Below are 26571 nucleotides of genomic sequence, written 5' to 3'. Positions count from 1 at the left end.
CATGCACTGGGGCGGTTCGCAGCCGAGTGTGAAGCAGCTGGGATGAAGATCAGCTCCTCCAAGTCCAAGGTCATGGTTCTCAACAGGAAAAGGGTGGCTTGTCCTCTTCAGGTTGGAGGGGAGTTCCTGCCTCAAGTGGAGGAGTTTAAGTATCTCCGAGTCTTGTTCACGAGTGAGGGAAGAATGGAGTGGGAGATCGACAGACGGATCGGTGCGGCGGCCGCAGTACCTATCAATATATAATTTCCTTTCAAGGACAAGCCTATCCTTGAAAGGAAATTATATAACAGCATTTTGTGTCTGGACAAAATGATTCAGTGGAAGAATAAAGGGGAAGAGGGGTAGCATTATAAAGTGAGAGGTGGAAGCAAATTATTATTTTGGTAAATACTGAGTTGGATGCTTTGTCCTTCTGCACCTCTCTGCCTGTGTTATTGTGTACAGGTGATTGGACCAGCTTTTACAAGGCTCACCATCTAGAGGTTTTATTATCACCTTCATCTAGCTCACACACTCACTGAAATACACAGCTACATCCCCCAAGTGTGGTTATTAGTCTACTGAGAGAGGGGTTAGAGGTGTCTGTGGATGTATTTTGCTGTGTCTACTCTGGTTACAGCCAAGATGTTTATAATCAAGCCGGCTAGTGATAAAACGGGTGCTCATGTTTGGTTGCTTTCAAGGTTTATGGCATTTACTGACAGAAAGAGTGTGTCCAGGAGGCAAAGGCAGAGGCAGAAACCATTAGGGCTAACTCATGCTACCCCCATTATCATTACGACCACCGTCAGTAAACATTATGTCAGGTACAAACCCTATATATAAACCCTATATACTGAATAGAAGACAGGAAGCAAAAGAGAGAATGGGTGTGGGGAACCTTATATTACATAGATAGGATTATAAGAATCAGCCCACAGGTCATTCACTCCCCTATAACTTGGTACAATAACAGTGATTGGGACAAAATGGCTACTCAAGTACTGTTTATCATAACATCTTGAATATTTAAAAATGACACAATCAGACATAAATAAAAGATTATGTGCAAATTCTTGAATTTTAAAGACTAAAATGAAAATAAGTATCCAAAATATAATTAAATTATAAAACTTAAATCCAGGCAAAATAAACACTTTTCCAAATTTTTCCTACATTAAACTTTTGAAGCTAATACTTACAGCAGGTAATGTATATTTGTTAGAATATTTCAAAGTACTTCCTGGTGGTACTTCAAATGGCTTACCAGGCTCAGCAGATAGAAAATGACCTTAAAACGAAGCTTGTGTTCAAACAAAACATCTCACTTCAGCATAAACTGTAGCCATCTCTCTGATACATTTTTGGTTAAACAATTAATTTAGTTACTTTTAAATAAATTCATCTACTTTTGCAAGTAATTTTATGACTGCAATTCTTTAGGCTGTTTTTGTATGTCATGATATAAGTCTCAAATTTCATTCATAAAGGTCTTAAAAAGATCTTAAAAAGTGTTTAAATTTGAGTTGGTGAAGCCTGTAGTAACCCTGTACATTTACATTTACCAACAACTATTTACATTTTTAAAACTTATTGTCCATTTCTGTGCGATACAGCTCTGTATAGTTGCTTTATTTTATGGCAAGTAGTACCATATAATTGATAGTGATAGAAACTTGTCTGCAAACAGGTACTTTTTGGCATTAGCTAATCAAAGATTCAAGTGAGCCATGGTCATAATGTACGACGTCATGGAAACATTAGAAAGAGAAAGATCACTTGTGTGTCACTTTAAGGTGTGCCATAAAACTTGCATAACTTAAGTAAATTGTAGAGAAGCACAGAAATGTCATAACCTTTAATGATGTCGTCTGTCACAAACCTCATCTTTTTCTCATGTCAGACACTATTATGTGAAGGCATTTACAACAAAAGTAGTTTTTTTTTTTTTTACCTATCTTTGACCCTACATAAAAAGAGTTCACTGTAGGGATCCAGAGTCTGAAATCTGAGCTTAACACAAATATATCATATTATACCACAGCCAGAAAAATGACCTTATGGATCTACTGGGAAAGACATCACTAGATACTTATGTGTGACAGAGCTTGGATGCTTTATTCTTTTCTCTTAATCCCTTTGAATCCGGGCTACATAAGAAAGATAGATGTTTATTAAAGAAAAGACCTAAATATACACTACCTGTCGAAGGTTTGTGTGTCCAAAGTAAACAAAAGGAAAGAAATAGATTGGGAATATTAACCTGACAGCAACTCTGAAGGTCAGCTTAGCTGATATTGCTCCAGCCAACAGTTCACATCAGCTGGAAACCTCTGTCACACTTTCAAATGAGTTAAAGTGCTCTTGCAAACATATAGTTGTGAGCAGAGTCAAACCTCTCCCTGAAATTAAGACATTTCCGGATTTGCACACACCAAAGCTGAGCGAGTATCTCGGAGCAGTGGGATCCTGTGTATTCCTTCCCCTCATTAGGGTCTACAGCAACATGAATTCAGGGGAAACTCACCAAGCTCTGTGGCGGAGAGAGAAGAAGGGTTATCTGTGCTCCTACTGCCCTTATTTCTTGCATTCACCTCTCTCAGTATAATGATTTGCATTTTAAACATGTCTGCATAATTAATCCTAGCGTAATTTCTCTTTGAAAAAGTAGATTTTCTGAATGGTTAATGCAGGGATGCGCTGTATGATCATATTTTTACCATATTTTTTTTGTTGAGTTTCATACTTTCTCGTACCTTCAGTCGACCAAGATATTTACAAACACTGTATAAAAAGAGAAATAACCTTTTGTTTCTCTTTGTTTAGCAGTAATCAGACTAAACTTTTTCTGTTTTTTGTCAATCAGGATTTCTAAAATTATTTATATTGGTCAAACACCAGTGTTATGGACAAAGGGAATACTTTACAGAGTTTGTAAACCTATTTTTTAAATTCAGTTGTTTACATACGTATGTTTAGTATTTGGTAAAATTGCCTTTTAAACTGTTTGACTTGGGCCAAACCTTTTGGTATCCTTCCTCAAACATCTCACAAGAGTTTTGTATTATTTTGGCCCCTTCCTCCTGCCATCAATTTTTCGTAGAGCCTGAGATCTGGGCTCTGTGTTGTCCACTCTAAAACATTGATTTATTTGTCATTAAGTCACTTTGGAGCTTAATTGGTGGCATGCTTAGAGTCATTATCCATTTGGAAGACCAATTTCAACCCACACTTTACCTTTCTAGCTGATGTCTTGAGGTGGCGCCGCAATATTTCCACATAATGATATTTCCTCAAGATGCCCAGTGCACCAGTCCCTCCTGCAGCAAAACGCCCACACAGCATGATGCAGCCACCACTATGCTGGTGCAGTGTTCTGTATTCATTATGGCCAAGTTCTTCAGTTTTAGCTTTATCAGACTACAGGATATGTTTGCAAAAATTAAGGTCCCTCAGTCTATTTGTAAATTGTAGTCTGGCTTTTTGTGTTTGTGTTGAAATATTGGGCCGTACCTGCGTGGGAAATCTAGGACACGATCTTGAAGCGGGCGCACGTCAGTCAAAAGACTTATTAAAAGGCAGAAAGCAGCGAGGAGGATAATTCACTTTCATCTTACATTTCATGCAAAATAGGAACAAATCAGGACTTGTATACATCACTCTGACACATACACTCACTGAAGGTCTATTTCTCTGCCCTCCAGCTCTTTTCGTCAGTAAACTCGCACTATCTGAAGACCGTTTTCTTTCAGACACCTTACCATCTCTTCATCTGACTGATTAACCATTTCTCCTCACAGTATGGCTTGTCCTTTGTCCTCATATGTTTAGGTTAGAGATAAAAGTTAATCGAAGCAGAATACATGCACCCTGAATGAACCGCAAATATGTTTATTTCTTTTTTTGTTTTAGACCCCTTTTTTTCCCTATATCTGCTATCCCCTGGTTCTATTTTCAGAAAACATGGAGTTTCTTTCCATTGGTACTCCCAGATTTTTCTTCCTCTTAAAAAGTCAAAAACGTTTTCAGTAGACTCACTGTTCAAATGTCTCGATGACATAAAGGCATGGATGGCTTTGAACCTTTTACATTTAGAAATGATGGTTTTTGGTGGCACGTCTGAGACCTGCACCATAGATCCACAGTACGTTAGACCGATCATCACCTGTCTGGTAGTTAAAATGGATGGAGACCTTAAACTCCAAAGCCAGATTTAGACAGTTGTGAGATCTAGTGTTTTTTTTGTTTTGTTTTTTCATATGAGGCAGTTCGCTAGAATAAAGCCCATTTTACCAAGGTACCTTTTTAAAACAGTAATCCATGCCTTTGTTAAATTTAGACTGGATTACTATAACACACTTTATTTTGGGGTTAGTGATGCGTTCTTGTCTCCGTTTGGATGGGGCCTAAGTTTAAGAACCTTCTTAAAACATATTTATTAGCTGAAGCCTGTGGTACATTTTAAGACGCCTGACTCTTAACTTGTTGGATATTCTTTTCTTTAATTGTTTGCTATTTGTACAGCACTTTGTGGACCTTGGTTTATTTTAAATAAAGGTGGTATGCCTAGTATTTTTATAATTTACAGACAAAAAAAAAGTAATGATGGGATCATTTATTCATTCTGCTTATTAATCTAAATTTATTCTTACAATGAGTTACAGATGTAGTTCTCTCCCAGCCAATCCACACATTTCACTGTTAAATATAAATTATGTAAAAAACATTAAATAAAAATGGGAACCACAGGTAGTATTGGTAGATAACAAAGTCGTAATTTTTTTGGGTTCATCTCATATTTGATAAATATGAATACATTTTAATGAAAACGCAGCAAAAAGAAGCTTCAATGTTTTTATCAACTTAACTTAAAAACCTACCTATTAGTTATTTAATTTTTTTTATTATAATATGATTTAGTTTAATTATGTTTTGTATGGCATTTTTTGGGCAAACATTAGGATATGACTTCAGTATTTTAAATGTGCATCTCATTTGAATTGAGGATCTTTACATGTGTGAAGGTTCAGGCTAATGGTAGCTTGTTGTCTCTTGCAAGTCAGCCCTGATTTCAGTATCCAAAATGGCTGCTGTGCATATAAACAGTGAAAGTTGCTAATACAAACTATTTGTTCGCACTTCAAACTCCTATTTATATCTCATTAAATCAATATTACAAGTTGTAATATACAGCTGATATTTTTAATATGTTCCTTTTGTGTTTGAATGCAAAAACAGGATAAAAGTTGTGACACACATCACACAGACAGACAGGAAGCTGCAGCAACCAATACATTCTCTGTATGTCACAAGTGTTTCGTTGGGTAAATGAGTTTGGAGAAAAATACATTAATTATGTGATCTTTTGAAGCAGAAATGAAAATATAAATTGAATTCTGATTAATAGAAGAGCCCTAAGATATATTTGTGAAGGTATGTCTTGTGTGTCTCTTTAAAGAATATGAGATAATTCCAACTGTTGCCTCATCAGACGGTAATCTTGTCTCTGTTTAATTACGTTGACCAATAACACAGTTTGTTATCTTTTGCTTTTGCTTTTGAAAAAAAAAAAATTTTTAGTATATTTGCTTAGCTTTTAGTCTTGGACTTTAGTCTAGAATTGCGCCGCTCAAGGAGGCAGCAGGTTGGAATAGCTCTGTTACTTTTGATTCTGATTTATTCTTTTTTGGGAACTATTCCTCTTGTGGTGGATACAGTTGATTTTTTATTTTTTATTTTTTGGACAACTGTCCTCTCCAGTGTCAGATGCTGTGCAGCTTGGAGGATTTTTCCTAATACTTTCTATTTTTGGACATTTGTTATGATGCATTGCCATGGCAACGGGGTTGTTTCTTACAACCGGGAGCAGCTAATTAATATCTCAAAAGCTAAAATAATACTTCAACTACAACCCCAAATCCCTGATGAGTTGAAAAGGAGACGTGGATGCAGAGCAGGAGCTAAGAGAAGAGAGAGAAGAAGGAAGTTCAAACTATCTCTTCCGTTGATTATGATGGGCAATGTGAGATCGTTGGGAAACAAGTTGGATGAACTCCAAGCCCTACAAAGGACTCAACCAGAGTACCGGGCATGCAGTATTATGTGTTTTACTGAGACATGGCTGCAGGATCATATCCCCGACTCCAGCGTTTCTCTGCCGGGCTTTTTAACCATACGAGCAGACAGAGATTTAAAGAGGAGCGGCAAATGTAAAGGAGGTGGACTGGCAGTACTTGTGAACAACAGATGGTGTAATCCAGGACTTGTAACTGTGAAGTGTCATCTCTGAAGTCCAGATATTGAACTGTTGGCAGTAAGTTTTCATCCATGTTATTTACCCAGAGTTCACCAGTGTTATTTTGGCAACAGTTTACGTTCCACCTTCCGCTGTTGCCAACACTGCATGTGATGCCATCAGCTCAGTTGTTGTTAAGCTACAGACACAAAACCCCAATGCTTTTGTGGCAATTTCTGGTGATTTTAAGCATGCTTCATTCTCTGCTCCACTTCCAACGTTTCAACAGTTTGTCAGCTGCTCTACCAGAGGAAACAAAACATTGGATTTGTTTTATGCAAATGTCAAGGACTCATACATCTCTACAGCAAGACCTCCTCTAGGCAAATCAGATCACAATCTTGTTTTTCTCTGCTTGAAATATAAGCCCCTTGTTCAGAGGCAACCTGTAATAAAGAGGACTGTGAGAAAATGGTCACAGGAAGCTGAAGAAGCTCTGCAAGGTTGCTTTGAGGCTACAGACTTGGACGCACTGTGCCAGCCACATGGAGAGGACATCAATGCCATGACTGAGTGTGTAACTGACTATATAAACTTCTATGTGGATAATATCATCCCCACCAGAACCGTGAGATGCTTCCCCAATAATAAACCTTTGATCACCAGTGACCTGAAGGACCTGCTTAACAAGAAAAAAAGAGCCTTCAGAGAGGGAGATAGAGAATTATTGAGGAGTTTACAGAAGCAACTTAAAGTCAAGATAAGAGACAGCAAGGAGGCGTACAAGAAGAAGCTGGAGAGCAAGCTCCAGCAAAACAATATCAGAGATGTGTGGACAGGGATGAAGAAGATCACAGGCTTCAGGCAGAGGGATGATCAGACCAATGAAGGTCTGGACAGAGCCAATGAACTGAACACATTCTTAAATAGGTTCAGTTCAGAAACAAGCTTCGCATCCTCCTCTCCTGCTCACAGCCAAACAGACATTCCACCTTCCTTTGACCCACAGGACCCACAGCTGTCCAGTAACACCTCAAATTTTTTATCTTCCACCTCAGCACTAGACCCTTCTGCTTCTACATGTTTGCCTTCAACCATATCTGAAGATGCTGATGCTTCCTTTGCTTCCCCCTTCCACCTGTGTGTCTCAAGAAGTCAAGTGAAGATGCAACTGGAGAGACTGAATCGGAATAAGGCTGCAGGTCCAGATCATGTCAGCCCTAGAGTCCTGATGGCCTGTGCAGAACAGCTCTGTGGGATTCTGCAGCACCTCTTCAACCTTAGCCTGGCCCAGAAGAAGGTTCCGGTGTTGTGGAAGACCTCCTGTCTTATTCCGGTACCAAAGAAAACTCACCCATCAGTCCTCAATGACTATAGACCTGTTGCCCTGACATCCCACATCATGAAGGTCCTAGAGAGATTCCTGTTGGCCCACCTGAGTAAGCAAACAGTAAACCATCAGGACCCCCTTCAGTTTGCTTATCGCTGTGGAGTTGGAGTTGAAGATGCCATCATACACCTGCTTCAACAAACCCACTGTCATCTGGACAAAGCCAGCAGCACTGTGAGGATCATGTTCTTTGATTTCTCCAGTGCATTTAATACAATCCAACCTGATTTGCTTTGTCAGAAACTCCAGAAGACTCAGGTGGAGACCTCAACAATCTCCTGGATCAAAGACTATCTGACAAACAGACCACAGTTTGTGAGACTGAAGGGTTGTGAGTCTAACCAGGTAGTCAGCAGCACAGGAGCACCACAGGGGACTGTACTCTCACCATTCCTTTTCACTCTGTACACCTCAGACATCCAGTACAACACAGACATCTGCAGAAATACTCGGATGATTCTGCAGTCGTGGGTTGGATCAGAGATGGACAAGAAGCTGAGTACAGGAAGGTGGTGGACCGCTTTGTGGCATGGTGTGGAAACAATCATCTCATTTTGAACGTGACTAAAACAAAGGAGATGATTGTAGGTTTTAAGAGAAACTGGAATAAGTCAAAAACTATTTCCATCATGCGAGAAGAAGTGGAGGTGGTGGAGGAGTATAAATACCTCGGTGTTCACCTGGACAACAGACTGGAGTGGAGATGCAACTGTGAAGCCATCTACAAGAAGGGACAGAGCAGACTGTACTTCTTGAGGAAGCTTAGGTCCTTTGGTGTTTGCAGCAAGATGCTGCATATTTTCTTTAAGTCTGTTGTGGAGAGTGTGATCTCTTCTGCCATCATCTGCTGGAGAAGCAGCATCAGAGCCAGGGACTTAAAAAAGCTCAACAAGCTGATAAAGAAGGCTGGCTATGTTGTGGGGACTCCTCTGGAACCTCTGGAGATCATTGTGGAAAGACAAATTCTTCATAAAATGAAGAACATTATGGAGAACCCTGAGCATCCTCTTCATGAGACCTACAACAACAGAGTGTCTTCAGTCAGAGGCTTCTTCAGATGTGCTGTAAGACGGAGCGCTACAGGAGATCCTTCCTGCCCACAGCCATCAGCATCTACAACGGCTCTTTGAAGAAACCCTCATAATGAGCTACAACAACATTTAATTTCCCTTTGGGATTAATAAAGTATTTTTGAATTGAATTGAATTGAATTTGAATGACAGTGTAACTTCCAGCTTTTTGGATAACTTTAAAAAAAAGTGTGTTTTGTTTTACATCTCAAGACTTGAAAAAGTTCGTAAAGGCTTCTAATAAATGGACAAATAAATGGTAATATAGATGATTAGCATTTCTAGCTGGTATGCAGAAGTTCTGACGGACACAAAAGGTTCTTGTGTAGATTATAAATCACCATGAGTGACACTTAGATGTCCTTTAAATATTGTAATAAGTAGCTTTTAAGGCTCACTTGGTAAGGTCATGAGAGTGAGTCAGTGCAACTCAAAGATTGTTTGCTGAGATGACGTGGAGATCCTTTTATGCCGATGTTAAAAAACGTGGAAGCTGAAAGGCATTTAAATCAGATTTATGTGAGCATTTATCAAGTTAACTTGGTAAATCCAAGTAGATATCGTTGCTATTCCCCTGTGCATGCCTCTTTGTTTACATATATGATCTAATTTCCAATTTTATGGCAGCAGAGGTGTTTGAGATGGCATTTTGTGTGTGCATACCCCATCTCCCAGGGGTGACTGACGTGTAAATGCTTATTAGATTTAAGTAAAATAAGCTTAGAGGCAAACCAGAAGAGAGGAGCGTGCTTTTGTTTGCCTTTGCTTTCTTAGATATTGAAGACTTGTGTGACGTAATCAACGATTTAAGGGTTGAAAGACAGAGTTTGTCGACTTTTAGGAATGGCATGAAAGACTTTGCAAATCTGTCTGTTTACTGAACGGAGGAGACCTCACAGTTCTTTCTGTGTATTGAAGTAACCTACACAGGCACGTCGAGTGTCTTTGGCTCTGTGCCCAGCTAATACATGCCACACCCGGGTTTTGTCTTACCTAGGGGGCCTCAACGTTACTCTGTCTGCTTGTTGTTTAAAAAAAAAAAACTTCACATCTTTACTTAGACGTTTGTTTCTTGCATGTAATTTGAACTGTGTGGTTTGCTTTGTTTGTGTGTATTTGTGTAGGTGGCCAACTAAAACTTGCTAATCATAAGTATGGCTTTCAGTGATAACATTGTTCAGCCTTAATGGCTTCATCATCCATTGGTACCCATTTTGATCGAGTGCTTACAGCACATCCAATAAGAAATGCTCTGTAGTGGGTACAGGAGGTTGTGTGCAGGATTTAAATGGCTTAAGAAGATCATGTTGGTGTGGTTTGGTGCACAAACAAAAAGGGAATATTCAGACGTACAAAGAGAAAAGACTCGGTACTGTAGATACCGTCAGTAAAAACAAACCAGAAGGGTTTGATAGTATTCATACCCATGGAATTTTGTCATGTGTTTTCACATTACAAAACTTTAGTGTATTTCCCTTTTTTCAGTGTTATGTTATAGACCAACATAAAGTACTTCTAATTATGTTTTTCAACTGTGGTTTGAACCAAGCAATCCCAGTTTTATTCGACCGGTTTATGCTGTTTATGTTGTGGGGTTGGATAAAAGTTCAGGAAAGTAACTTATACTTATTCTTGCAAATTAATAATTATAAATACCATGACAAAGACATGTTTAATTATTGGTACAATGGTTCTTCTATTTCCACTTTTATTTAATATGTCCTTGGAGATTTCAACCTGAAAGGTAAGTAATTCACTGTCTGGGTCCTATATGTGTTGTAACTTAAAACCAACCTCTTTTACATGCTTTTAGTATGATGTATCTGTTGTGGATGAGGGCATCCTGACATTTCCTTCTGTAGCCCCTTTGTGAGTGTTGAAGAAAACTGGTGTATGTGTGTGTCTGAGTGAGAGGACAAGATGACTGTGACTCACAATGCTGGAGACCAGCTGCATCGATAAGTTGATACAGGTAAAAAAATAATAGTGCTCTGTAGTTGTATGTAGTCTGTAATGGAGGTTTTCAGTGTAGAAATGTTAAAACCTAAACAAATTTTAAAAACATAAAGCCGTAGACAAGCTGGTGAAGTTGTATGAAAAACTTGAAACAAATAAATGAACCTTGTAGCTTAATCTGACACTGGAAATTAAGTTAGTAGTTGTCCCACAGTAAGCTTTGGAGATTTTCTTTCCTCCCTTACCAGCCATCCCACTTTACATTGTGTCAAGACAAATATGGTACATGTCCAGTTCCAGTTGTTTTTTATTATTTTTATGACTGTAGATATGGACAAGTTCAAGGGGAATAGCTGTTTTCTTGCAGCCATTTCCTGACGACAGATATAAACCTCTGTGTCATGTCTTGTTTATATCGCAGGGTAAACATGTAGTCACAAATTACTAATTAAAATTTCCCCCAACAGTCCTTAGATGTTGTTCTGTTACCTCCTGGAAGAGTCATCGGTGAGCTCTTGGAGTAACTTTGGTAGGGCAGCCTTTCCAATGTTTCATGTTTTCTCCATATTTGTCAATAATGGCTCTCACTGTGGTTCTCTGGAGTCCCAAAGCCTTAGAAACCCTCTCCAGATGGACAGATGTGAGCAACTTTGTTTCTCACACGTTCTTGAATTATTTTTAAATCAGGCCTTTATGTGCTGTTTTTTGAGATTCTTTATCCTACTAAATATTGTCAAATAGGTTCTCCTGAAGCGGTTTATTGAGTTGCAGTCATGTTGCAGTCCTAAAAATAAATTTTTCCAACAAGCCATGTGATCACATTTACAACAAACACTTCCCTGCAGCTGTTGGTAGTGCTCTTCTAGAGTTTGCATGCAGCCAGTGTGGCATAGTTGTAGACCAAGACCTTACTTAGATATGCACATATCACGCATAACAATCCCCACCATTTGCCGCAAAAAACTGAGGCAACTTGATGTTTAAATCCAACACCATTTGTATTTAAGACTGGATGTTTGTGTTTAAAATGGGTTTTGTTGTTAAAAACCTCGAGTGAAGTCAGACGTGTCTCTCTTTAGACACATCTGCCAGTCGATAGCTGTGCCCTTCATGGTTGTTAGCCAGGTCTCATACTCATACTGGTTCTGATACTGTTTATGTGACAGGAAGTAATCAGAGCCTTCTGATTTATTAGAGCTTATTGAGGAGGGAATGGGTTGCATAGTCCAGTGGTTGTTTTATATGAGAATACCTCCCTGCATCAAGCAATATCAAAGAAGCAAGTGAACCAAAACCCTCTCTCTTCGTACACACGTTTCTCTCCCATACTGACTGCAGCTCTGATCTGTGGCAAAGATGTCAAAGAAGCACAAACTGCATGAGGGGAAGGTTTGCTATGCATGAAAGAGGCCGAGAGAAGAAAAAGTAAGTCCGGCAGGAGTGCAGGGAGGAAGAGGAGCTGGAGAACAGAGGAGTTTAGGGTGTGCTCAGCAGCGTTGGCCTGTGTTTCAGGAGGATTCCTGTTACCCGTCACACCTTTCAGCTGCCTTTATTAGAAATGATTGATAGTGTTTTGGGTGACATGGAAACCAGCTTTGCCAGACTGTGTGCATAGATGTGTGTGCAAAGACTGACCTTGGCCCATTTAGTCCAAGTCAGTTTCCAAAGAGTTAGTTTTTTTGTGTCTATATGCCTATGGAAAAAATAGAGCAACTCTGACAAGTGTTTTTCTGACTTTACATTAAATAAACAACTTTTTTGTCTTGTACAGAAAACATTTGATGTATTTCATTTTTCACATACAAAGTTGTAATATGAGAGCTTGTCCCCTAAAATACTAGTTTTCCAAGTACTTTGGGTTGGACTTGTAGTTGTAACAAACAACTCAAGTGTGAACAATAGTAATCTGACACATTTTCAGAAAAGTTGTGGATTAAAGCCAATTGTACTTTATTTAATGTTGGAATATTTGATTATTTTCAACAATGAGACTTTATTGTGAGGTTCTAAAGCAAACTGCTTTGTGACCCTGATGTGCAAAAAGCATTTAACAAAACACATCAATGGACACAAATACAAATATTTAGTTCAGCTTATGATTTATTTCATAACTCTTATGATCTAAATGAAAGAAAACCCCCTTCGAACCTTGTAATACAACAGAAAACAGGAGACAATCAATCAGAAAATACAAATAGGTACAAATTTGTATACAGAAAGTACAAAAGAAAAATAAAACCTCAATAAAACCAAACATACAGTAAAAGCCCCAGAATTTTAGACCAAAACACTTCTAAAAGGGCATCAACAAAGCTGCTTCATTCTATTAAAATGTTGCATAAGTCTTAAAAGAGATGCCCGTTTTATGAAATATATAAAAATAAAAACAAAAGAATTGGAAAACATAGTTGGACAAGACTTATTTTTACAAAAACATTGCAAAACACAAATACCTAAACTGCATTTATATATTTTCTATAATACAAGAAAAAATACAATTAGTACATTAGTGCAAAAGTTTGTTTATTTTACAAAATCACTGGTACCGCTTCACCAGCTAACCCGTGACATAAACATGACTAACTTTTGTGTTAAGATTTCATAAATTTTTTTTCTTCTGTCTTAGCCAGTCCTCAAAATGGGAAAGACAAGACCACATGCTGTTCATGTAAGACAAATCTTCAAAAGTCGGGACATGGCGACAAGGAGATAGTTATTCACCTACAATAAGCCCAAAACTATTTATACTGTTGGCAGACTCGGGTTTAAAGTGATCTCTCAGTTTTACCAACATGTTTCCCCTGACTGGAAGTAATATTAATGTTTGGAGTGGCCTGGTCAGGGTCGTGCCTTTAAATTGGATAATCTGTCTAAATCATATGGGGTATGATTAATTTTGGCCTTAACTGTAAACTTTCGATGGATATGCAGTCGTAGCAGAAACTGGGATAAAGAAGACTGGGCCAGGACCCAGAGAGAGTATTTAAGAACAAGTTTTTGTTTCGCAGATGTTAATATAAGAAAATAATACCGTTTAACATTTACCATGATAATAACTTGACAAAATCCAACTATATAGTTTCAACAGAAGTTGTACCAAATTTACTAATCATAAGAACTTAGAAAAATAAAGAATATACCATCTTTTTTTAAAACATATTTTCCTACCTCAAAAAGAAATAGCGGCATAAAGTGGATGTTTTCACCATCCACTTTAATGTAAAAACATAGTGGAAAAACCAACCCGACTTCACATTTCATTGGCTCCCTGTTTATCTGTCAAATCAAAACGGTCACAGTAACATGAACTCCTGTTATTTTCCCTCTCCACTCTGTGTTTTGCTTGAAACTTGACACTGTCTGTCCCCCACAATGGTGGCGACTTGGCTTCAGCCCCTTTCACACACACTGACGACCCTGCCTTCTGTCTCAACTTATTTTCTTACAGCTCCTTTGTTGCATTAATTTCACTTGCGGCATATTAAAAGGAATACACACATCTGGGCAGGGAGCTACAACATCTGGCACACAGGCATATGCTTTAGTGGCAGGTCGGCAAACCGCCAGATCTCCCACCAAACTCATCAGAACTCCTGAAGAGGGAGCTGTTGTTTTACCAGTTCCACCAGCCACGACGAATCCCAGCTTTCACTTTACAGGCTCATAGTTGCAGGCCGGGTCTAAGCCATGTGTTGGATTTTCCCCAACAACCAATCAATCATCTTCTTGCTTTTTTTATTTTAGTGAGATCCAGAAGCTCCAGGATTCCTCTTTAACAAATTGCTTTATTTTCTTTTTTTGTTTTTTCTTTTCTACTTTCTAAAAACTGCTCTGCTTTTGGCTGCCTCCAGTTCTTGCTTTGGGTTAAAATCTTGATCTGTAGAGTTGAAATGTGCTCTTGTGCGAAATATGAAGAATATATTAAATAAATAAAGGTGTAACTATGTAAATAAATACTAGAGGGAATGAATGACTCAATAAATCAAATAAATAAGTGAAAAATTGATTAATTAAAAGATTCATCCAAAACAAAAACTAATAAACACCTAAAAAATGGTAACGTCAATCTTTCAAGGAATAAATGAGTACTAGAATAAATAAATAGCTAGTGATCAGTCAATATATAGGGTAAATAAACAATCATAATCAAACAAATAAAAAAATCAAGGAAAAACATTTTAACATATGAATGTAAAATAGATAAATAAGTAGGAATGCCAGTCATTCAATAAATAAATGATCAGTTACATAAATTCATAGTGATCAATCAATAAGAGAGGTATCAGCTAGAAATAGTCAGGCTTATGAGGGGTCAAAGTAACAAAAATTAGCTTGTAATGAATTGCAGGTGTGAAATAATGAACATAGTAAAATTGAGTGCTGTAAAAACCAACACAAGATTAATTTTGTCTCTGTGAAAATTAGAATCCGTGAATTTGGAGATCATTAAAATGATAACATGGTAAATATTAATGTTATATATTTTATGGTTATCAAATTTAACGTTGCTTGTTTTCATTCACTGCCTTGATTTTAGCGCCTCCATTTTTACCACTTCAGTTTTATCATTCATCACATTCACAGTGTAATTTTTGTTGTTTCAGCCTACAGGCCGAGCGGTGCTGCAGAGTGCTCGGCCTTCTTGGCATCTTTGTCGGGGTTGCTGGATAGTGTCCCTTTTCGGGACTCCATCATTTGGTGGGGGACTTCAATGCCCACGTGGGAAACGACAGTGACACCTAGTGGGGTGTGATTGGGAGGAATAGCCTCCCCGATCTGATCCCCAGTGGTGTTACATTATTGACATGGAGAGAAATCAGTTGAGGTGGCTCTGGCATCTGTATTGGATGCCCCCTGGACGCCTACCTCAGGAGGTGTTCCAGGCACGTCTCACCGGGAGGAGGCCCGGGACACGCCGGAAGGAACAATGTCTCTTGGCTGGCCTGGGAACGCCTGGAGGAGGTGTCTGGGGTGAGGGAATTCTGCACATCTCAGCTGAGTCTGCTGCCCCCGCGACCCGGTCTCGGATGAAGCAGAAGACAACGAGTACGAGTACTATTAATAAACAAAATGCACCATAACATTTAAAACATTTAACAGAAATTAATATGTATTGACTTAAATATACAAATAAGCTGCAATATAAAAATAATCATTAGCATAATAAATACATTTCATAAATATGACCATAAAATAACTAGATAATTTAATTAGGTTAAAAAAATGTTAATTAAACTAAACGTACAATATTAATGTAAAACTATGACTTCAATGCCCACATGGGAAACAATAGTAACACCTGGAGGGGTGTGATTAGGAGGAATAGCCTCCTCGATCTGGTCCTCTGTGGTCTTACATTATTGGACTTCTGTGCCAGTCATGGATTGTCCATAATGACTACCATGTTCAAGCATAAGGGTGTTCATCAGGGCACTTGGCACCAGGACACCCTAGGCAGGAGGTTGATGATCAACTTTGTAGTCTTGTCTTCGGATCTTCATATCTTAGACACTCGGGAGAAGAGAGAGGCTGAGCTGTCCATCGATCACCGCCTGGTGGTGAGTTGGATCCCCTGGAAGAGCAGGAAGCCTGACAGACTTGGCAGGCCTGAAAGTGGCAAATCACAACAAAGTAGACTGGAGGGTGTGTTCCAACTACAGTGTGATCACTCTCTTCAGCCTCCCTGATAAGGCCTACGCCAGGGTATTGAAGAGGCAAGCCGGCCGGTAGTTGAACCTCGGCTTCAGGAGGAGCAGTGTGGTTTTTGTCCCAGCCGTGGAACACTGAACCAGCTCTACACCCTCTACAGGGTGCTTGAGGGTTCATGGGAGTTAGATCAGCTGGGATAAGGATCAGCTCCTCCAAGTCTGAGGCCATGGTTCTCGACCGGAAACGGGTGACTTGCCCTCTTTAGGGTGGATGGGAGTTCCTGCCTCAAGTGGAGGAGTTCAAGTATCTCGGAGTCTTGTTCACAAGTGAAGGAGAATGGAGCAGGAGATCGAAAGATGGATCGGTGCGGCTGCCTCAGTAATGGGGGCGCTGTGCCGGTCCGTTGTGGTGAAGAAAGAGCTGAGCTGAAAGCGAAGCTCTCGACTTACTGGTCGGTCTACGTTCCTACCCTCACCTGTGGGCATGAACTTTGGGTCATGACCGAAAAATGAGATCCTGGATACAAGCGGCTGAAATGAGTTTCCTCTGCAGGGTGGCCGGGTACTCCTTTAAAGACGGGGCAAGGAGTTCGGCCATCTGGGAAGAGCTCGGAGTAGAGCCGCTGCTCCTCCACATCGAGATGAGTCAGTTGAGGTGGCTCGGGCATCTGTATTGGATGCCCCCTGGCATCTTTGCTTTTAGGATGTATTTCTGCGGTGCACATCCTGACACACATAATGGATCAGGTTTAATGTTTGAATGTTGCTTCAGATAACATCGCCCTCTTATTTGCATATAGAAAATAATCAGGAATAATTTGAACATAAATGTCCGTCAGTTCAGTTATCAGTGGAAAATACAATTTAAAGGATTACTGAGGTACCAACTCTATCTTTCTAATCAGATTCTTAGTCCGTTTTTTAACCCATTATATGTCCGTATTAGTCCAGGAAGGTGCATGAAACACACAGCAACTGTTTCATTTAAACGCAGGAGTCCATCTCAACCTTGGTCCACTCAAGCTGAGACTTCGCCTAAGATCTGTGTGGGAGTATTCGGCTGATCAGCATCTTTCTGACACGACCCTCCTACTGTTTGTTTTTATTTGACAAGAAGAGAACACCACATTTGATCAAATTTGTTTTCAGAGGTGTTTGATTTTCTGCTGCTGCTTGAAAGGATTGTGTTTGGAGCTGCAACGGTCAGTTAATTTATTGATTATCATAATTATCTGCAGCAACATGCTGATTTTTGATAACTATGGGCGAACTTCTCATATGAGAATTTGAAGCCTTTATTTTCTGTTACATGTCGGCTGTACCTCTTATTTTTTATTGTTGACCCGAACAAATTCTGCTCTGACATTATAGTTATCCACTATTTATCCAATTAGCAGAATATGTATGCATCAAAAACATATTTGGCTCAGACTTAACTGCCTTTCTGTCTTTAATTAAAATCTTCTCCCTGAGAGCCGCTGGGAGCAGAAAGAAAAACCATAATACCGTCTAGTACGTTTTCATATTAAATGTGGCCCATTTTTATACATTGTATGGGTTGACGGTGATGCAGTTTTACATAAAAAGGTTGTACAGATCATTTATTCTGAATGGTGTCGCCTCATTAAAAACATACTTTCAAATTAAAGTGTTTGTTTAATTAGAGAAAAAAAAGTATTTTCAGTCTTTTATTGACTTTACGTTAACAGCATCTTGTGTAATATTACTCTGTTTATGAGCAGCCTGAAGCAAGATGGAATTACATGGATCTGATTCATATAATCTGCTTTAGTGAACAAGCTCCTAACTGCCTCTGTAGAGTTGTGTTAATGCTCTCATATACATTCTGGATAATGTCCCTTTCAGGAAGTCTCGGGGGTCAGATCTAAGAACACGGTTTATTAAAGATGATTAAAGTGAAGAGATTAAAACACAAGACACAAGAAAATTTGAACCCATGAAACTCATTTCTCAGATTTCAGTTAGCAATACATTAACCACTTCCTGTCACCTTATATATCATGTGCCTAACATGCCTCTCAGACACACATGCATGTTATTTTAACCCATAATAACCAGTTTAAGTTTGATAAGACCACTAATGATGTGACTTGGGATTTCTTTTCACACCTCTTCCTCCATTTCACGCATCACATCATAAATAATAGTCTTCCTAATGTGTTTTTTTTTTTTTTTTTAGATTGTCTCTTTTTAGTATTTCAAGGCAGACAAATCTCTCAGTAATTATTTTCTGACGCTGTTGCAGTGGAGATCATATCTGCAGTCAGATGATGTCCTCCCAAGGTGACCAGGACAGCGTTTTACAGCGAATTGGGGCGGGGGGTTATGGGGAAAAGTGACAGCTGTGTGTGCAGCTTCCTTTCTTGATTTATGTGCAAGCTGTAATGACATCATATTTAGCAGCAGAAAGGGTTATAGATTAGCCATCAGCTAATGGAGGCTGAGCCGCTTTCTTTGTTGGCCAACAGTCTTTCCTCTTCTCTCAGGGCTTCTGCTTTGCCCGTGTAAATAAGCTTTTAATTATAGAATTCAATCACAACTGAAGCATTAATGAGAAGATACCGAATTTTAGGAGTCTGTCTGTAACTTGAATAATGTTGCAAATTTGCAGAGCAGATGTGCTTAAATGAATGAAATGAGCGAGTGATTTGAATTATAAATCATATTATGAATCTTTTGTTGTTTTGTGTACAAGGCTTCGGTAATTTCAAACTCTGCCAATTTATATCCCCAAGCGTTCCCATTTCCTACCTTCTAAACCAGGGGTCAACAACCTGTACAATCCATAGAGCCATTTTTGCTTTCAGTCCAGCTTAATAAAACTTGTTTAAAGCAGCAAATGTTACACGACCTTTTGAAAACAGACAACTTAACATTTTTGATAAATATCCGCTATAGGAAATTTGTTGTCATTTTTAAAGAAGCATAATTTTATTTATATTTTAAGGTTTTAAAAATAATAATAATAACTTCTCCGCCCCTATTAAAAAGAGGAAGAATAAATTTTCTTCCATGGGATGCTGATAATTGTGGAAAATTGTGTATATAAAAAAATCCATATTTTTTGTCAGAATGACAAAAAAAAAATAGATGTAAAAAAATCTTAGTGGTACTTTTAGTGTCATTCTGTTGTGAAAATTCAATATAATTAGTCCATCAAAAATCAGAAAAACTGCTAAAACCTGCATTTGTTATAATATCTATATTTTAAAACATTTTGTGGTTCTTTGTCATTTTTAGCTACAGGTTTTAAGAGTCATTGTGGAAGGTCCAAAGAGCAACTTATGGCGCCAGAGGTTGCAGACCCTTGCGGTTCTGGGTAGTAAGGTTAAATTCAGCTTAGCAGCCCAGACCAAACATAGTATTTGTTTCAGGCCAAGCAAAACTTTAGGCATATTTTGGGGGAAGCTAAAAATTTGGAGTTTTATCTTCCCAAATTAAGATTTCAGATTTGAGGAAGTTTGTTTTTTTAGGTATCTAATCAGTGTAGAGATTTCCAGTCAATATTTGATCAATCCATTCACTCCTGATCAAAAATTCAGGGGAAAATATTACAACTATTACCAGTTTATTCATGATTGGCCTTTAACATCCTGTGGCAGACCATGCTGTTTCATACCTGGAAAACATTACATACAAAACAACCAAAAAACGCCCCTTTGCAAAACAGCAAAGGGGCAGAAACGCAGTTATCCTTGTTTTTGCTGTAGGATTGTTTTCTTTTTCAAAGCACGTTTTTTATGCCAATGCACACAAAACCTTGTTTTCTAAATGAATTTCAATTTTAGCTTCAACTGTAGAGCCTTTTATGAAATCCCTCTGAGGTCTGTTTTTATTTAGGAGCGAACTCTGGAAATCCCCCTCAGCACTGGAACTGGGAACACAGCCCCCCAGTCCTCACTGAAGCTCAGACTGCCAAAAATAAAAGCCCAGTAAATACATCTGGAGAAACACACATAAGGGCTATAGTTCATCGAAGGCTTGAGTGCAGCAAACACAGAAACACCTGTTCATTGCCAATCAAACAGCGGGATGCTTGGTGTAATCAAACTAAGTGTTTTGTTTTCTAAGTGTTGCCTAACAGGCTACCTTCATCTGAGTTGCACACTAGAAAAATCTTAAACTAGAAGTGTGTTTAATGCTAAAAACTGAAGAAGAAAAAACCAACCCAACTTTACAGAAAATTTGTTTTCCTTGTATGTTTTTGCCTTGAATAATGAATAGATGACTGTGAGCTGAAGCCTTTGTGCATGGGCATAGCAAGTTCTCTGAAGTTGTCAGCTGGAGGTCATCCTCACTGTGTGTTCAAGGGTAGCCTTTTCTGGCAATAGGAGATGCCTTCAGTGTTGGCTCCCAGCATCAGTTCCTTGTCTTATCCCTCTAGTTTGTCTATGGAATCTATATTTTTGCTATATTTCTATTCCTGTTCAGGTGCATCTAAGCATTAAGGCTTTTCAAAAAGCAAACATTTTGCATGATCTTGAACTTTTTTGATAGTGGGTTTTGATATTGACCTAAAATTATATCACAATATTTTCCTTATCTTCCATATTTGACAATAGTTTGTAGACCTCAAAATCGCAAAAGAATGCTTAAATTTAGAATTGATATTTATTTTGCCATAAATATGCAACAAAATGATGTTTGAAGAACTTGCCCTTCTTAATGGTCACAATAATTGTCAGTCAACAGACCAGTCCCTTTATTCAGGCCATATTTCTTACTGTATTCTATTTTTACCATTTAAAAACCTTGGAACTAAAATACTGTGTTGAATCATTCTGCTTACCTTATTTTTAAAGTAATCATTCTACTAATAGGTTTTTACCCTCCCTGTTTAAGTTGCTGTTGAAAATACCTTATTTCTCTCACGACTTGAATAAGTTCTACTATTTTATGATACAGACATAAATAGATTTAAATTGCAATCATATTATGTGTTGCTACAATTAATGTTAATCATGGACTTTTTGAGGAAACTGGATTAAACTGGAGTATGGGCAGAGCATTAAACAGGATGTTTGTGCACCATCCTTCAGCAGTTTTTGTCTTTTTATGTAGTTTTTTACGTTCTATGGTTCTGGGTTGTTTTTTTCTAAAATATTTTCATTCATTTTCATGGTATATGTTGTGTGTTGTTTTTTACATTTGATTTAAATAATGAGAACCTAGTCTGCATTTTCATTTCACCAGTGACGCTAAGACCCTTGGTACAGACTCTTATCCTTTTTTACAGGTTGAAGCCATACTCCTTAACAAAACTTTCTCCTGAAAACATTTTTTTCACCACTTTGAATCGTTTTTTGTATAGACACGTGTTTGGACAGCGCTGCCTCTTACACATATATCTTTTTTAAGGTTCAAAGTAACGCATTTAGTCATGTTTGGAGGAAATACTGACCACTGATATGACCACTGCAATCCTAGTGGATCAGTATCACTTAGATAAATGTGGCTGCAGTTTCAAACTCTTCTCTACACAAAGCGGACATTGTTGTTGTTTACTTGTACAAGAAAATTCCAACAAAAGGAAACCAATGTGTCTGTTTTAACATTCCTCCTGCTGGACTTGTGCGAAGGCAGATGTGGTTGCTTTTTTAAACTCCATCTGTAATGCAAATCTGTGATGGCTGATGTCATGTTCCTCCAAGGATTGTGTTCGATGGTTTGATATGAACTCACCATCAAAGACCTCCGTGTTTGTGCCTGCAGTGCTTGCCTGTTAATAGAGAGATTGCAGCACAGGTAGACTCGGTGATGAAGTTATTGACATCTCTTTGATCACAGAGATCGTGTCTCACTTGTATGAATGACGCTTCCCAGAGGATAAAGGCACCCGTCGTCTCTGCTTTGGGTTGTGCACTTTACTTAGACAAAGCAAGAAGTTATAATATACTTTGGTTTCTGCAACATCCCACATCCACTTCAGTCTGGGTCAGTGTTACATCTTTGTTTTTGTTCTTATTTCGTACTGTAGCATAACCGCTGGTAACTCTTGGATATTTCCAGGGAGTCTGATCTGGATGGTTGCATCAGACAGTCCAGTGGTCTGCAGACCACAAGGTCTGCTCCTTATCTGAAACATCTGGCTCAAGACGGTGGAAAAAAAACGTGTTTATTGGTTTTTTTGGAATCTAAAGTTGAGGTTGATGTCATTTCTAACATTATTAGAAAAATCCAGAGCTGCACCATTTCAGGAGAACTTGGAAATGTGATGCAGTTGACTAATGTTACGCTAACAGAATCATTTATAACTAACTCATGTTTTTCTGTCTTAGTTTTTTCTTTTCCTTCATCACAGTGTCCATAATATAACATCTAAGCTGCTAAAAACGTCCATCCAGTCTTGCCATTCAGGGCAGTTAAAGTTACTGGCCAGAAATGTCACAGGTATGCAGAATTTGCATAAGTGGCACTTGAAATTAAATATTCTACCAAATATTTCATCCAAGCAGTCATTTGCAATGGTTATATTGCACACACTGATATTTCAATGATGATTGTGATTCAACAGAAGCCTGTTCTTCCAAATTAAATATCAAGAAGTGGCTGAAGAAAGTAAACTTACAATTTTGGGAAACAGTTCCAAAAGGGTATTTTTGACACAAAAACTGCTCGGAAAACAACCTATTACCCACAGTGAAAAACAGAGGTGGTAGCATCACACTCTGGTTTTACTTTTCCTAAGGTGGCTGATATGTTCCAAATACCAGTCAGTTTGGACCAAAGCCAGTAGGTGTCAGCTAGAAAGCTGTAGATGATCTTTGGGGTTTTCTTTTTCATCATCACTCTGAGACCAAGCGGAGTGATGATTTTAAACTTATAGGTTTCTCTGTTGTATTGTAGAGGATATATCACAGTGTGTGGAGAAAAGGTTTTAAAATAATATATCATGGTCTCATTTTCACATTAGAAAAATAATTTTAACAGGAGGTGTGTGTTTACAGTACATTTGCTCTACTAACAAAAATAAATGCCTGCCTCCCCCTGTTGTTACATCAGGGCCTTTCCCGGGGTGCGCCTACACTTTGAGAATCACTAAAGCCCCTAAATGTAAAAGGCAAAGATGATGACTAATATATGTGAGCCCCCTAGAAAAAACTGTCTGGAAGCAGAAGATGCTCAGGATTTCTTCCATTTCTGTTCTGTTTTATAGACGGTCAGAAGAAGAGGTGGATATGGACAAAGTGACGGCTGCCATGGTCCTGACGAGCCTCTCCACCAGCCCGCTGGTCAGGAGTCCACCTGTCAAAGTCAGCGGTGAGTTGCATGTCAAATGCAGTTCTAAACAAAGCAGTCTCTGCATCCACAAAACACAGAAACCTTTTTTTACACCAACCCTAACCCGTTAATCTGTATGCTCCTCTACATGCTGCATGATGTTTCCCCTCCCTCACAGCTGTTATCTTGGGAATGCATGCAGAAGCTTTGGTTGATATATTACTGCCACCTGCTGTGCTGTAGTATTGCTTCATCAATGAATTTGGGCAAATCCGCAGAGGAGCGCACAGAGGCTGGAGCTGTGCTACTCAGCATAGTGGCAGGAATCCAAAATGCCCTTCATCTGTAAACACGTGCTGCAGTTTTCTGTTGTCTGTGCTGCCAAAGGACTGCCCATTCAACCAAGCACACGTGCATGAGGTCAGACGCTACGTATGCCAGTTACTCGATTTGAGACCCCGGCTTTAAGTTGCTGTTTTCATGCAGCCGTCACACCCATGTCCATGCATCGGAGAATATGCAATTAGCTTTTACATAAGAGAGCAGGCTCAGGTAATAACTGATGTTAGATGAATATTCAGGCTTATGTTTACCTTCAAATGCACTTATAAAAATTGTATTTTAGCTTATTATATTTCCTTTTCTCCACCTCAAAATAAATAAGACATATTGGTGACATTAAAGACAAACCACTTTGACGTCTTTGTAAAGTGCTGAGGTTGTGGAGTAAGAGTCTGAGAGAAGAGACGCCCCGCTGGGACGCTGTTTACTAAACAAAACTGGGTCTCTCTCACTCCCTCTGTTAAATATACACACAGATACGCCAACGTTTCACCCAGCTTATAACTTTTTTTTTCTAAAATGAGATGCCTTTTGTAGTTGATGTTCAAAGGAAATATTTCTTTGATCTGTAATGGCAAGACCTTGCCAGTGTCTCGGTGGAATCACATAACCAGGAAGTTGTCTGTATAGGTTTTGGGCCCCATCTGTGTGCAGTGGAAATACTTCCTTTCATCCTCATACAGTGCCTTGCAAAAGCATTCATTCCCCATTGAACTTCTTGGCATTTTGTCACGTGCCACATATTTGCTTTATCTCATAAATGGCTTGTGTCAACCTCTAAACAGTACTTCTAGTGGCTTTGTTGAACCCAAGGCTTTTTGCTTGCTAGTCATCCATAAAGTCAAGATTTTCAGAGTGCAACACCGATTCTCCTACCTGAGCCGGGGGTCTTTGCTGTTCCTCCAGGGCCACAAAGGGTCTCTTGACTGATTCTTTGATTAATGCTCTTTCTGCTGGAACTGCTGCATTTAAACTGAGGAACAGGTGGACTCTATTTACAAATTGGGTGACCTCTGAAGGCAATGATTTGCTCTGAATTTTACTTAGTGGTATCGGTGTAATGGGCCGAAAACTACTATATGCTCTTATTTTTGTATGAACCAACTTCTCGTTTTTCTCTTACATATACCTTGTCCTCCTTATCTTCGCATCCATCTCTTCAGAAGGCCTGAGTGGCTCATGGAAGGACAACGGCTCAGCTGGACCATTCACCCCATCCAGCAACAGCTCCTCAGGAGGCTACTGGAGCTGGTCTGCGCCCAGCGACCAGTCCAATCCTTCCACACCTTCGCCGCCGCTCTCAGCTGACAGCTTCAAGCCCTTCCGTGTGCCAAGCGTGGGTGGTGTGGGGTCCAACCCGACAGGGGCTGAGGACCCCAGTCTGGATGAGCAGGATGGCAGCAGCCTGCTCTTTGATGAGCCAATCCCACGCAAGCGCAAGGTGAGTTAGTTATATCAATTCAAAATAAGTGGATTAAAGCTGCTTTTTATTTGCAAGTTATTGTCCTGATATCAAATACAATGATGATCATAAAAAGAAAGTACACCCTCTTTTTGCAGCACTACTGGCCTTTATTTTTCAGTGTTTTTTGTAGGTAGACAGGAAACGTGTGGAAAGTATTGGGAAGTCATGCGCAAACATCACCAAAGCCTCACTACATGGGCCATGCGCCGCGTCCACCTTCTTTTATTCTAAGGTTTACCTGTTAGGGCTGAATGAAAATCATCAGGTCTTTGCCAGGTTCTGAATTATTTAACGTTAGCCCAACCTGTGCTATAACACACAACCGATATTTTGTTTTGGTAAGTGATTAAATTAGACATTAATTACTCAACACTTTGTCAAACCATCTTTAACAGCAATTTTCAAATGACATTTACTCTTTCCAACATTACAATTCAATTCAAAAATACTTTATTAATCCCAAAGGGAAGTTGATCCCAAATGAATCCCAAACCTCATTGAGATTTTCAGGCATTTGTTTCTGTGCTTTTCTGGACTTTGACTTGGCCATTGCAACCATCTTCAAGCATTATATTGTGATCTGCTGCTGTGTTTGGGATAATTGTAATGTAGATAGACCACTTTCATCCAGGTTTCTGTCAGACAGATGGCCTCACAATTTAACACTTTGTCTTAAACAGGAATTCATCATCTGTTTAATAATTGTAAGTTTCTCTGGCTGCGAAACAAGCCCGAATCATCTTTAGTTTTCTTCAGCCGGTCTTGCTTTTAGCGTGATTTTTTTAAAGGTTAGTATGATGAAGAAGTTAAATTAAACAACTTGTCCTCTGAAAAAACAACTTTTTTGTTAAGTGTAGGTGTGGATGACAGTAGAGTCCAGATGGAGGGCAGAAATAAAGAGAAAACTGTGGCCTTTTATTTTAAGTCGTTATTGTTGATCTAAAAGACACAGGAGCATGAACTCTGAGATGCTGCCAGATGGACATCATCTCCTCAGCATTAATATTATTCAGTCTGATTTTGATCTACAAGCTTTTTTTCCCCACACATTTCAGTTTGTCTAATTTTCACTCACCCTGACAGCTCACTCTCACTCCTTATTTTTCAGATACACATTTTGCAGTGCTCTCCCCTCTTATCGGTGCTGCTGTTCCACTTCCTCGACACAATCATCCATCTGTCCCTCGTTTTTCCCTCCTTCCTTCTTCCTGTCCTCCTTTTTCACTTCTTTTTCTCCAATTTTT

At 39.0% G+C, this 26571-nt stretch overlaps 1 protein-coding gene across 3 annotated transcripts in view; it reads left to right on the top strand.

The window, feature by feature from the left end:
- The window catches only part of znf704 (zinc finger protein 704), a 68383-nt gene that overhangs the window by 28128 nt on the left and 13684 nt on the right, over nt 1–26571 (top strand). For all 3 annotated transcript variants that reach the window (XM_047384195.1, XM_047384196.1, XM_047384194.1), the window contains exons 3-4: nt 23456–23559; nt 25026–25303. In XM_047384195.1, coding sequence (XP_047240151.1) covers nt 23456–23559; nt 25026–25303 — 382 coding nt within the window. The remainder of the gene's footprint in view (nt 1–23455; nt 23560–25025; nt 25304–26571) is intronic.

The sequence above is a fragment of the Girardinichthys multiradiatus genome, chromosome 13 (assembly GCF_021462225.1).
Source record: "Girardinichthys multiradiatus isolate DD_20200921_A chromosome 13, DD_fGirMul_XY1, whole genome shotgun sequence".
Taxonomy (NCBI): Eukaryota; Metazoa; Chordata; class Actinopteri; order Cyprinodontiformes; family Goodeidae; genus Girardinichthys; species Girardinichthys multiradiatus.
Note: the sequence above shows the minus strand (reverse complement) of the source record. Positions and strands in the feature narration are given on the sequence as shown.